At 36.6% G+C, this 13,532-nt stretch overlaps 1 protein-coding gene across 1 annotated transcript in view; it reads left to right on the plus strand.

The window, feature by feature from the left end:
* The window catches only part of ppp1r13l (protein phosphatase 1, regulatory subunit 13 like), a 29,327-nt gene extending 17,936 nt beyond the window's left edge, over positions 1-11,391 (plus strand). The window contains exons 7-13 of the mRNA XM_027135008.2: positions 3,474-3,834; positions 4,285-4,754; positions 4,946-5,080; positions 5,189-5,322; positions 6,452-6,618; positions 6,815-7,008; positions 8,989-11,391. Of these exons, the coding sequence (XP_026990809.2) occupies positions 3,474-3,834; positions 4,285-4,754; positions 4,946-5,080; positions 5,189-5,322; positions 6,452-6,618; positions 6,815-7,008; positions 8,989-9,024 (1,497 nt within the window). The 3' untranslated portion in view covers positions 9,025-11,391. The remainder of the gene's footprint in view (positions 1-3,473; positions 3,835-4,284; positions 4,755-4,945; positions 5,081-5,188; positions 5,323-6,451; positions 6,619-6,814; positions 7,009-8,988) is intronic.
* The last annotated feature ends 2,141 nt before the right edge of the window (positions 11,392-13,532 follow it).

Below are 13,532 nucleotides of genomic sequence, written 5' to 3' on the forward strand. Positions count from 1 at the left end.
TTTTCTTTGGAAGTCTGACATGTCACCGATTTCAAAAGGATCATAAATTTGCAACCTAGACAAATACATACAATGAAAATAAAGAAATGATAATCACGACAATTATTTTTTCACAGTAGCCTATATAAATAATATTAATCACTATAACAATGGGTGTTCACATTGTTTTGTTCAACCCTTGTACTGTATATATGTTTCGGGGTGTGTTTGTGTGTGGACGTGCAATGTGCATGTCTAGCTAGTGTCTGGTACAATAGCAATTTCCAGATTAGTAACATGTGCGTATAAGCGTGTGTATATATGTGTGTGTATGCATGTGTGTGCACACAATGTGGGTGTGTACGTGCATTGGTGCATGTCTGACTAGTGACTAGAAGAATAGTAATTTCCAGATTAGTAACACGGCACCCTGCCCTGCAATTAACCTGTAAGTGAATATCAGTTTTTTTTTATTATTATTAGCCATCATGTCTGTATGTCTTCTGTATAAATCTTTTTTCTTAACAGAGACAGGTTTTACTGACATTATGACGTTCTAGGATACAAGTCAAGCACAAGATCCGATGTGCAAATCCGACCTGCAGCCTCGTTTCATTTATGTAGGCCTACTTTACTCTTACAGCATTTTCAACTGTCTTGAATTCACTACAGATCCACCATACAGTTTGTGAACACAGGCTGCAAACGTTCATTATTTTTTTTCTCAACGGTTTTTATCATGCCGGCTTTGGCCACTGCCTGAAAGAGGGGTTAAAACCAACGGCTGTGTGCTGTGTTCGAAACAAATCACAAAAACAGAAGCACGTGTTTGCTGACAGAAAGAGGTGTAACCAGAAACTAATTTTAGTGAGAGGAGGAAATATTTGAAAATAAAGTCATGATAGTTTTCCTGAACTGTACAATTAAACGGTTGTGAGTGACTCATTTCAGGTGGATGTTAAACGGCAGCAGGGTGGCGATGACAGTACCAGTATTTCCACTAGTACCAATTATTTCCAATAACGAAGAGTGCATGTTAATTAAAATCAGGACATATTTTAAACCCTGAACAGCAGGCTTCTTCATCAGTTATCACCTCCATGTCTTTGCGGTTGAAGTGTATTTATCTGGCTAGGAGGTTTCTAACACTAATTCTAATACGCGGCTAAGTGTAGTGACATACGCTAACTTACAAAAGTCTTACAAATATATGTGGTGGCAGTTTTGATCGACATGTAAAAAAACACAGTCAGACTCGGAGTTGGTGGTAAAAGCAAATAAGTAAAAATGATATTTATTTTGCTGCAGCAAAAGGCGTCTTCCTTACAGTGTAGATTACCGAGTGTACGCAGTGAAGAAGCAAAGACTAGTGATTCAGCTCTCCTGTTTATACCCTAGATGTGTGCTTGTGGTTATGTGACCTGTCAATCACCTCAGTAAGGTCAGATCTTATCAAGCACATGCACCCAATCTCCCCTAAAGTTCCCAACCCTTTTACATATGGAATGTTTATGGCAGGAACATTTATGGCAGGAACATTTGTGGTAGGAATGTTTATGGTAGGGACATGCCCTCCAGTTCTCTCTCCCTAGTCTGACACACAGAATTTACCATGAAAGCACATATAACACTCATTATATTTAAAATTTTCACTACACACATGAATTCAAAAGAGTACCGTATTTTCCGCACTATAATGCGCACCGGATTTTAAGGCGCAATCTCAATTACGGGTCTATTTCTGTACTTAACCCGTACATAAGGCGCACCGTATTATAAGGCACATGCTAAAACATACAGTCTACAAAAAAAAGGTAACGGAAGCAAAGTGAGTTTAGTTGAACTTTATTCGTCCTTCTATTTAACACCACATTATTTTTTAATCTTTTTTTTAATATTTTAATTTTTTTATCTTCTCTTACAAATCCATCAATGTCCTCATCTTCTGTGTCTGAATTGAACAGCTGGGCAATTTCGCCATCAAACATCCCGGGTTCCCTCTCATCATTGTCAGAGTCAGTTTCGTTGCCAGGTGGCTGTTCAGCAATGATGCCGGCTTTTGAGAAAGCTCGGACAACAGTTAAAGCAGATACCTTAGCCTAGGCATCCACAATCCATTTACATATGGTGGCGTAACTCACCCGGCGCTGCCTCTCAGTCTTAGTAAAGGTGTGTTCGCCGTCTGCGATCCATCGCTCCCACGCCGCTCGCAACTTCACTTTGAACGCCCTGTTTACAGCAATGTCCAGGGGTTGGAGTTCTTTCATTAATCCTCCCGGAATGATGGCAAGCTGCGAAATCATTTGGTTTATTAGGTGCCCGGCCGATTTTTGAGAAAATTTAAGGCTCTTAGGTGTGCTTTATAGTGCGGAAAATATGATGGCCTTAAATGACCGTTCATTTGGCTTTATCTTCCAGTTTTTATTACCTAGCATCTTTTATTATATTTTAATTTTTGCCATAGAAGCTTCCGTTTTTGCTGACTGACACGGTGCACTTAACTTAGGTTTTTTTAGCTAGTGTATCAGCAATTGCCATCATCTCTGAGGAGAAGAGGAGCAACAGAACAAGCATAAAGCAACGGGCTCACACATGCCCCCTTCAGTGAGACACTGGAGGTACTGCCTGCCTCACCTCCTTCTTTTTTCAGTGCAGAAATTTTTTTACCGTAGTGTCAGACCTGCAAGACAAAATATGCTATTCGAATACGTGAAATACATTACCTAAACTATGGAAAGTGAGGACATATTGCTGACACTACAGACTCCTCCCAAAAAAAGTCACATAAACGGCTCCTCAGAGAAAACCTAACTATATTAAATAGTTTTTTTAATCTGTTGAAATGATGTTAGTTTTAGGATTAGGCGTAACCCTAATGGATTTAGAGATCAGGGTTAGGCTTTGAAACGGTTTGAAACTTACTCAGGTTTTCTTCATAAGCATCGAATCAGTCAAGATATGTTTTTAGCACCCACTATATGATTCTTGTGAATTTTTTTTTTTATCATAGTGTCGAGGCTAAACTCTAGACACGTGTCTTGTGAACGTACTTTTGTACATACACAATTTTATAAATTAAGAGTATGTCTGTAAGAATACATCTTACAGGAATAAATAACACAAGATTATTATTCTAATAGCCGGAGCAGTTTTTTTTTCTTGTAAAGTTTGCCAGAAAGGTTCACGAGTCATCTGCTTGAGATAGGGGTGTGCATCAAGGTCTCAGGGATCCCAATGGACACAACAAATAAATCACATTAGCTGAACGTATTTAATTTCATGCTAGTGTGATCTAGTCATCATGTATGAAGCTTATGGAACAAACAAATACCGTTGAGATGTGCAGATTTACAGTGTTTGCAGGGTCGTTTATTCATCCTTAGTTTAAATGAAAATGTTTCAGTTACTGTAATTTCTATTCTTTATTGGTCATGATGTGTCCTTAAAGCAACTTTCCAACCCCATCCACATTCTTCTAAACATTCTGTCCACAGGACACTTTGCCTCGTCATCTCCCATCGGCTGATGGCTCGTTGCCCAGGAACACCCGTATCTCTGTGCCACCTGATCGTGCCCCACCAAACCAGTCACCTTTTAACCCTCAGCCAATCATCTCCCGCGTCTCCATCCCGCCAGCATCATCCGGGCTCCGCGCACATAAGCCCATTCCTCTGTCTGTCATCATGAGGCTCCAGAACCCATACTATACAGCAGCCACCAGATATCCATATGATGCAGAGGGCGAGCGAGATCTCAGCATGCAACGCCAGCCTGCACCTCTGCCCCTGCCCCGAGATTTGCTTTACCACTTTCAACCCATCCAAGAGCAGAGATCTCCGGTTTATTATCCAGAAGGTACTAAAGGGAGTACTGTAAATTAAAAGTGGGATTTTTATCCATGTATTTTCATGTTTTTTATTAGAAATTTAATGAAGATACCAATATCTACCCAGATATGACATTACTCAGGAGGATACATTTGGTTTTAATGAAAGGGAAACACAAGAAATCTTGTATAAAACAGGATCAAATAGTTAGCAAATAGTGCAACATTTGTATTGATTATAAAAAAGCTATTAAGGGTGTTTTATAAAATTCCTAAAATATTTATGAAGAAGCAAATGTGTTTCACACTCTCCATGATCTCCTCTCCAGAACACTTTTATCAAGCCTTTGACGTATCATTCTTTCTAAAATGTGCACCCTTTGTATAGAATCATAAGCTTATCCTTATATCAGGTATATGAAATGCTGAAGAAATTGTAGGTTGTATAATATTGTTGTTCTTTTTTTTTTTTTTGTCAGCTCCCAAGCCAGGGTATGTGGACCTTGTAAAAATAAACTCCGTAAATAAGCCATCGGTGCCCCCAGAAACCCAAGCACCCTCAGTCGAGCCCAAAGTAGAGGAGAACACTGATGATTCGGAGATGGAATCGACTTCACGACCCCCAAGCCCTGCGATCTTGCAGCGAGTCGTGGCCCCGGAAGCTCCCGTTGTCCCCGATATGGACATGTTGCTCCAGATCCGAGCTGAGATCCCACGTGCCCTGAAGAAACGAGGCTCCGTCGACCATTCACTGAGCCTGAAGAAGAAGTCTGTTATTCAACCCAACCAGTACAAGCAGATGATTAAAAAAATGTTCCACAGGAATAGACCCCAAACAAAAAGTGAGACGGGCAGCGAGAGCAGCTCCTCCGACGGAGAGGAGAACACAACATCAATACCGTACTCACCTTCACCTGTCCCAAACACGGCTATGCTACCCCAGCAGAAGGTGAGGAAAGACTCTTATGTTCAAAAAGTATCAATATTATTTAACTTAAAAAGCCTTATAATAATAACAGTAATAACTGTAAAAGTTTGTTTAGTTTTAATTGATAGAAGCTGTGTGTGTGTGTGTGTGTGTGTGTGTGTGTGTGTGTGTGTGTGTGTGTGTGTGTGTGTGTGTGTGTGTGTGTGTCTCAGGGTCTTCAATCAATTCTGCGTAAGCCTAAAGGAAGTAGTGGAAAAGGACAGCGCGCTCGTCTCAGTCCTCTGGTGCTGCTGCTGGACGGATCTCTGGTTGGAGAGCTGGATACGGTGCAGAGAGCCGTGCAGGAAGTCAGTACACACAAACACTCAACACACCTCACAAATTAAAAGCATAAAAGCTGTGTAAGGCTGACACCTTTATGTCATTTATATGTAATAAACACGTTTCTTTGCTAGATGAGTGACCCGAGCCAGCCAAATGATGAGGGCATCACCGCCCTTCATAATGCTATCTGTGGTGGACACTATGCTGTAGTGGAGTTCCTCGTAAGCATCGGTGCCAACGTCAGTGCCCCAGACAGTCACGGCTGGTTAGTTTCATACCTTCACTTATAATGTATGTGTATGGCTTGTGCATTTTTGTTAGCTTTGTGTGCAGGGTGCGTTTGTACCATGTGAGGTATTAGAGATGGAAATAAATACAAATACATTCAAATGAATGGATAATGTGCTAATCTGGATAACACAAATGGGGTGTACTATTGTATGTATGCATGTATATATGTACAGTAGCCTGAAAAAGTGTTTGCCCCCTTCCTTGTTTTTTTTTTGCACTTTTGTCACACTTCAATGTTTTAGATTATCAAACAAATTTAAATATCAGTCAAAGATAACACACGTAAATACAACATGCAGTTTTTAAATGCAGGGTTTTATTATTAGTCGAAAACAAAATCCAAACCTACATGGCTCTGTGTGAAAAAGTCCTTGCCCCCTAAAGATAATAACTGGTTGGGCTGCCCTTAGCAGCAAGAACTGCAATCAAGCATTTGCGCTAACATGCAATGAGTCTGTTACAGCGCTGTGGAGGAAATTTGGTCAAGTCCTCTTTGCAGAATTGTTGTAATTCAGCCACATTTGAGGGTTTTCAAGCATGAATCGTTCTTTAAGGCCATTCCACGGCATCTCTATAAGATTCAGGTCAGGACTTTGACTAGGCCTTCCTATGCTGGAGTCATGAACACTAACCTTACCTGAGGCAAGTGATCCCTGCAGTTCTTTGGATGTTGTGTGGTCTTTTGTGACATCTTGGATAAGTCGTCGCTGCGCTCTTGGGGTAATTTTGGTCAACCGGCCACTCCTGGGAAGGTTTACTACTGTTCCATGTTCCATTTGCGGATAAATCCCTTAATAATAAAAACTTTAATTTAAAAACTGCACATTGTGTTTACTCGTGTTATCTTTGTCTAATATTTAATTTTCTTGATGATCTGAAACATTAAAATGTGACAAACGTGCAAAAAAATAAATCAGGAAGGGGCAAACACTTTTTCACACCACTGTATGTGTGTTTCCAGATTGTGACATTGCGTTACACCTCAAATGTGTATATGAACTGTGTGTGTGTGTGTCTGTGTGTGTGTGTGTGTGTGTGTGTGTGTGTGTGTGTGTGTGTGTGTGTGTGTGTGTGTGTGTGTGTGTGTGTGTGTGTGTGTGTAGGACGCCCCTGCACTGTGCTGCCTCCTGTAACGACCGGTCCCTCTGTGAGTTTCTGGTGCATAGCGGTGCAGCTGTGATGGCTGTGACCGAGAGCGACGGAGCCACAGCAGCACAGAAATGTGACCCTTATGCTGTGGGTTACGAAGAGTGTGAGAGCTTCCTCAGAGGTAAGTGTGACTTCAGTCACTGGACACATGACCACAAACAACATGTAGAGAAATACGACAGTGAAATGCTTATTGCAGATGTGTGCCTTTTAGTACAATGCGTTCTGTATAAAATCCATTTGTGGTCGTACGTGTTGTCCTTGTTGAGGCCGATACCTGTATAAATAGTAATACAGGTGTACGTGTGCGATGACAGGAGTGGAGGAGGCGATGGGTGTGGAGAAAAGTGGCGTGGTGTACGCTCTTTGGAGTTACCCAGCACAGACACATGATGAGCTGAGCTTCAAGGAGGGAGACATGGTGACCATCCTGCAGAAACCAGAGGGAATGGACTGGTGGTGGGCTTCTCTCTACGGGCGAGAGGGCTTAGTCCCAAATAACTACTTTGGGGTAAGAAAACATTCATTTGGAATATAATATAATAAAATTATTATAAATGTAGCAATATGGATTGTATAATTAATTAGTAAAAAGACCTGATCTATTGTACAGGTGATTATATTAGTATTAGTATCACTACTAATGACTACAGAATATAAATAATGTTTAAATCTACTTTATATGGATTTCACAGCATTGTATTATTTATTCAACATATTATTTATATAACATGAATCTATTCTAAATGGTATAATAATTATCTAATTATTTATATATAATTTCTATATCCTAATTATGATATGAATTAATTATATAATAATATACAAATATATATTGTGCAGTAATAATTAGTATTTGTAAAATACTAAATAGTATTGTAAAATAAATATTTAAAAATATATTTACAAATATAGATATAATAGGTTTAAGTATGCCTATTTAAAAAAATAAATAAAAAATAATAATAATAATAATAATTCATATGACTAGTCTGTTTTATAAAATCTTAAACACTTGCGTATGGAAAACAACACGGTGTTAGCACAATAATCAACAAATGTGAAAAAAAGTGGTGTGAGAATTATGATCATTTATATGTTTATAGTTATTTAAAATTGTGGAATGTCTCTAAACAATTGTTTTTCTCAACTAATATTAAAAGAATTATAATATAAATTATAACAATTGCAGTTTGTCGTGTTCCTGAGAAACCAGAAGACCCTCTGTCTAATGTTAAAGCTTTAAATTTGACTGCTACACACCACTGACACTGGAGACTCCTTCTATGTATGTTGGATAAACTTTTCTTTATTTGAAAACCGGACGGATGAGTACACCATACAGGTCACCTTGTAAGCTGTTACTATAGAAACAATAACATGGCGGAATATAATTTTATAATGCAAAGCTTGCAGTTAGGTCTGCTGTTACAGGAAATGAATCAGAATCCGAGTCTTTCATTAAGTAATGCAGTGATATTTTAGTAATTATTAATCTAATGTACAAACATACGTGAAATGTATTGTATAATCATCCAGAATACAGCATACACATGCTCTCACCATGCAAAAGCTCCTGTTTGACAGACAAATTTACAAACCGCATGTGTTAAACCAGTGTGTCTAGTGTGCGATGAATGAATGGTAAACTATGTATGTGAACTTGAATTCATGACAAAAATGAAAGATAAGCAATGTTTTTCTGTTCATGTAATTACAGGTCTGTTGTAATACATTATAGAGCTTTTAGCTGGAACTCTGTTCTCTTACAGGTCTCTGACTCCACCTGAATAACCTAGATATTTTCCTGTCTGGCCTGTCTGTATGTTTGTGAAGTTAAATACACAATGCAGCATAGACAGCATAGCATTTCTAACACCTTTATTTTATTTTAGGAGAGAAATGATTTACATTGGTTTCCATGCTTGGATCTCAGAGTTGTGAGGTTTGTCTTAGCATAGAAAGGCGTGTATGAGCAAATATATCGAATGCTGATACTGAAACGAGTGAAGTGTTATTAAATAGTATTAAGTAGTCAAGGGCATCATGGTACATTTTACAAAACATGGTACAAACGGCTCTGTTTATGTTGGTTATTGCTGTACTATTTTATATTTGCAATGCGTGTCATGGTACTGTTCCTTTAATACACAGGAGTTTCTCCGTTATTTTTCTTGCAGTTTCTTGTGCTTTTTTTTTATTAGCCATGCTTTACTTTTACTTTTATCTATTATAATATAAAATAGAATATTAATATATCATCTTTAAGGCCAGATAACTCTGATTTTATGTTGTTTTTGGTTCACTAACATGGCATTGTTCACTAGACTTACGCTACATACAGTAGTATCACATGGTATCAGTGTTTTAATGTACAAGAAAATTAGCATTATGTCAGATCAATATATGATTCCAGTCTTCTTTTATTATAACAGTGTTCTTGTCTTATGTCCCTAATGACTGATCTTGTATTTCCTTTTTTACATTACAGCTTTTCCCAAAGGTGCGGCCAAAATCACTGTGCTAGATTTCCCTCTACAGGAACAACTCCCATAATACACCACAGAATCACTACTATACTCAATGATGTTTTTTTTTTTCCTCCTGTAGTTATTGTATTATTGTATTTTTTTGATTATGTAAATTATAACAAGGGCTTGGAAGTAGAGGTGTATAAGTCACATTATAGACTTTAAAAAAAACTAGTATCACAATATCTAAATCTTATGGCAGGTAAAATAAATAGGTATTGTTAACGATTCGGCTAGATTTACTCCCATACCTCCTGTAAAATATGTGAACAGGTCTGGGTAACGTTTTGGTAGAATTTTGACAATTTCCGCAATAAGTTATGAAACCTACAGGGCTTTCATGTGTGTCAATTAGAAGTGAAGCATATCTAACATTTTAAAATTTGGATTAAAATTTTGGATAGGTTTAAAACCTAATACACTTATATACGACAACATCACTGACGGATTTAGGATTTGTAAGGAAATGAGTTCTCACTTTGATTATCAAATCCATCTCCGCCAGCCACACCAGTGCTTCATCACCTGAGGTAAATTCACCTGAGGTCACCATCTTTGACTCCTCACTTGGCTAATCACTGTTCACACTAACATCAGTAGGGAAATGTTCACTGATTAATTCACTATTTGTTTGTTCTGTTGGATAAAATTCTTGTTATTGTCTTTGGTTAGTTTACATTTACACATTAAGCTTTTTCACCGCTGTTTTGATGATAATGTGATGACAGGAACATTTGCATTTTTTTTTTGACAGCCAGTAGCTTGTTACAATATTAATGAATGAATTAGACGTCTATCTAATTCTCTATGGCACATACGTTTTCAATAAATTAGACAAAGCCTGATAATCCCTTTGTGTGGAGATCACACTTAGCTTTGCAAGGTTTTAGCCACGGCAAGGTTTAAAAAAAAATTGTCCACATTGTTTTGGTTAAAGAATATATATAAATGTTTTTATTTTGTCTACTTTCTACTGTTTGTGTTTGAAGCCAGAATTCAGCCACAGTAACATGGTTTTCCCAGATCACCACACACAAATGTTTAAACGTGTTGAAATGTGAAATGTTCTTTAAATATGATGGGCTGAGTCACTGACAATGCTAGTTACCTGAAGTTTTGTGTTCAAATCCCATATATAACCTTTAGCTGCTATCTTGGATTAGATCTTCTCCCAAGTGAATGTAGATGATCAGTATGAGATCAAAGCAAATTAAATGCTTGTCATTTTTCAGATTGGCTAGGTATTGATTGATTTATCCTGTCAGTATTGAGTCTGGCTTTGAGTATTGTTTTGCTGGTATTGATTGATTGTGTGTGTGTGTGTGTGTGTGTGTGTGTGTGTGTGTGTGTGTGTGTGTGTGTGTGTGTGTGTGAGAGAGAGAGAGAGAGAGAGAGAGAGAGAGAGAGATTAATCGTGTGGTTTCCTTTATATAAATGCATCATAATCTCATTTCTATAAATTAGAGATACACTGAGTTTCTATTAGATTCACTTCTCTCGTAACTGATAATCTGCAATTTACTGTACAGGACTTTTCTATGCTGTCTGTAATTTTAGTCATCATGTAATGTTGCTCACATTAATCTTGTACAGTATTTTGTTTACAATGCATTTGTAATGTCTCCATTTATACTTAGGAATGATTTACTATCACCTTACATGTTCATTTTACCTCCAAGTGCTTGTTTGTAAAAATGACCTTGGAATCACTTTTCAAATAATTGTGTTCTGGTAATTAAGTGTGATATTAATAGAGTATTTAATGTGATGTGTGTCTGTTTTATTGCTGTGTGTGTGTGTGTGTGGAGCTGGCACAGGCTGTTACATAAGAGTTAACCTGATTGTATTTTTGGTCATACAGTAAAAATATTAAGTCTGTGTCTCATTTCATTTGTTATAAACCACACACACACACAAATAATATATATACATACAGTGGTGTGAAAAAAAATTTTTTTTTGCACATTTGTCACACTTCAATGTTTCAGATCATCAAACAAATTTAAATATTAGTCAAAGATAACAAGTAAACATAATGCAGTTTTTAAATGAAGGTTTTTATTATTAAGGGAAAACAAAATCTAAACCTACAATGGCTCTGTGTGAAAAAGTACTTGCCCCCTAAAGCTAATAACTGGTTAGGCCACACTTAGCAGTAAGAACTGTAATCAAGCGTTTGCGATAACTTGCAATGAGTCTGTTACAGCACTGTGGAGGAATTTTGGTCCACTCATCTTTGCAGAATTGTTGTAAATCAGCCTCATGAGAGGCCTTTCGAGCATGAACCACTGTATATGTATATAGCCAAATATTTAGTCATGTCAAAAGTGTTTAATAATATGAAATTTAATGACATATAAGTATATATATATATAATTGCAATTTATTGTTGTATAATTAATAAAAGCAACTTTGTGTATTTAATGTTTATTATCAGTTTCTCTTATATACAGTAGCTAAAAAACAAGGCTCACCAGCAGAGAGCAACATCAACACAGAAATGTATCTCTGCAGTTATTTGTTATTTTTAAAATGAATAAAAATTAATTGAATAGGATAATTACTAGACACTAGTAATAAAAACAAAAACAAATTCTTAGGTGTGGTGTATTGTTAATCTATTTATCTGTAGTTTAAAATTTTTGAACAGTTATAAGCAATGTATTATTCATTTACAGTAACCTCTTTATCCAAGTTCACAGTAGATACTGAGTCTATCCCAGGAACATTTGGTGTGTTTCAGGGATACAACTCTTTTGGATTATTTTTTTTTCTGTATGAGTTCAGTATAATAATAATAATAATAATAATAATAATAATAATAATAATAATAAATCCTGACATGGCAGACATTACTAACAAATAGCTGACATACTTATTTACTGTTATAAAAGTCTTGCATGTGGGTTTCTACCAGTTTCCTCCCACCTCCCCAAAATATGCTAGTGGGTCAACTGGCTATGCTAAAGTGCCTTGATTATGCCTTATGATGAATTTATCATCCCTTGTGTCCGGCATATACCAGGATAAAGCAGTTGCTGATACAAACTAATGCAATTTTTCCTCCGAAGCCATCGATCAATCACATTAGCTCCCTTAATTATGATCTTGTGGTCCAGAAATGCTGTAAATATTTTAACACTTAAGTTAATTATTCACACTAACAAAGATAAACTGGCTTCAGTAATTTCATTCTTACAGTCAAAGTAATCAAAAGTTCTGTCATTGATGAATGACTTCCATTAAGTAGTTTACTGTCTGTATGGATTAATGTATGTCATTTATCAAGTATGTAGGTGCACCAATCACATGTTTATTGTAAAATTGTAGAAGTGCTAGAGGAAAGATGATGTGTATTTTACTTATGACTGCCTGTTAACACATTTAGCGCCTGCTGTCTGAGTAATACTGTTGAGACTTTTTACATGCTTTACAAAATAAATACGCATACACAAATGCAACAGTAAATAGAACATAAAAATAAACTGCAGAAAATTAGCATGAGAAAAGTAAACACAACTTTTGAAGTTTTTTAATTCAGAGAATATCGTTTGGTATGAATTTTAGCTGTATTATGTATTACTCTGACAATGCATGTATTAGCAGTGCATGTATTAGCAGTAATCTTAAGAATTGTTTATGGATTGCAAGCCATCATGCTGTCACATTGAAGCACTTAAATAAAACCGTTCCTGTCAACAAAATCATAACAGAGGACACAACATTCGCTTGTTTTTTGAACTGACTTCAAAATAACATGTTAAGGCTAAAACGGCTAGGCCAAAACAAATCACTCAGTGCTTGAAAACTAAATTAAAACATAAAATGTAATAACTGTATTCAAACATTACATATAATGCTAGACACTAAACTAAAACATAACATCTAAGGCTTGAAAGCCAGACTAAAACGTAAGCTTTAATGCTAATACAGAACTACAAAATAACATCTAATGCTAAAGCTAGACTAAAAGATAAAATTAAATTCTACAAACTGGATTAGAACATATGTTATTCGATAGTATAAAACAAGGCTTACTACAACAGGACATTTAACTCTAGAAAGTGTATAAAGGCATTACTGTAGTGTCAACAATTTAAGCTAGAAACTAGACTGAAACATGTTAATTGCTAGATTAAAACATAAACGGAACTAAAACGTAATATTTAATCTTGGACCACAGACTATAATATAGTATCTTATTCTAGGAATTGGATTAAAACATAAAATTTGGTTCAAAGCATTGAACTTAAAAACTAGAAAACCAGCTCACTTTCAATGCAGTAACTGTGGGCAATGTACTTAACCTTACTTTTCATGATAGACTAGACACATACACACACACTTTCCTCCTGTTTTGTGCTGTTGTTAAGCTCAGTGAAGAGGAACGTGTATTTGTCGAGCTGAATGTTTGATTTTGTGCAGTCAGAGCACATTGAAGAACAAGCCTCATTGGAGCTCCATTATTGCAGCAGCGAGGGGGCGGATGGAGGACTGCAGTCGT

This window comes from Tachysurus fulvidraco, chromosome 13 (assembly GCF_022655615.1).
Source record: "Tachysurus fulvidraco isolate hzauxx_2018 chromosome 13, HZAU_PFXX_2.0, whole genome shotgun sequence".
In the NCBI taxonomy this organism is placed as follows: domain Eukaryota; kingdom Metazoa; phylum Chordata; class Actinopteri; order Siluriformes; family Bagridae; genus Tachysurus; species Tachysurus fulvidraco.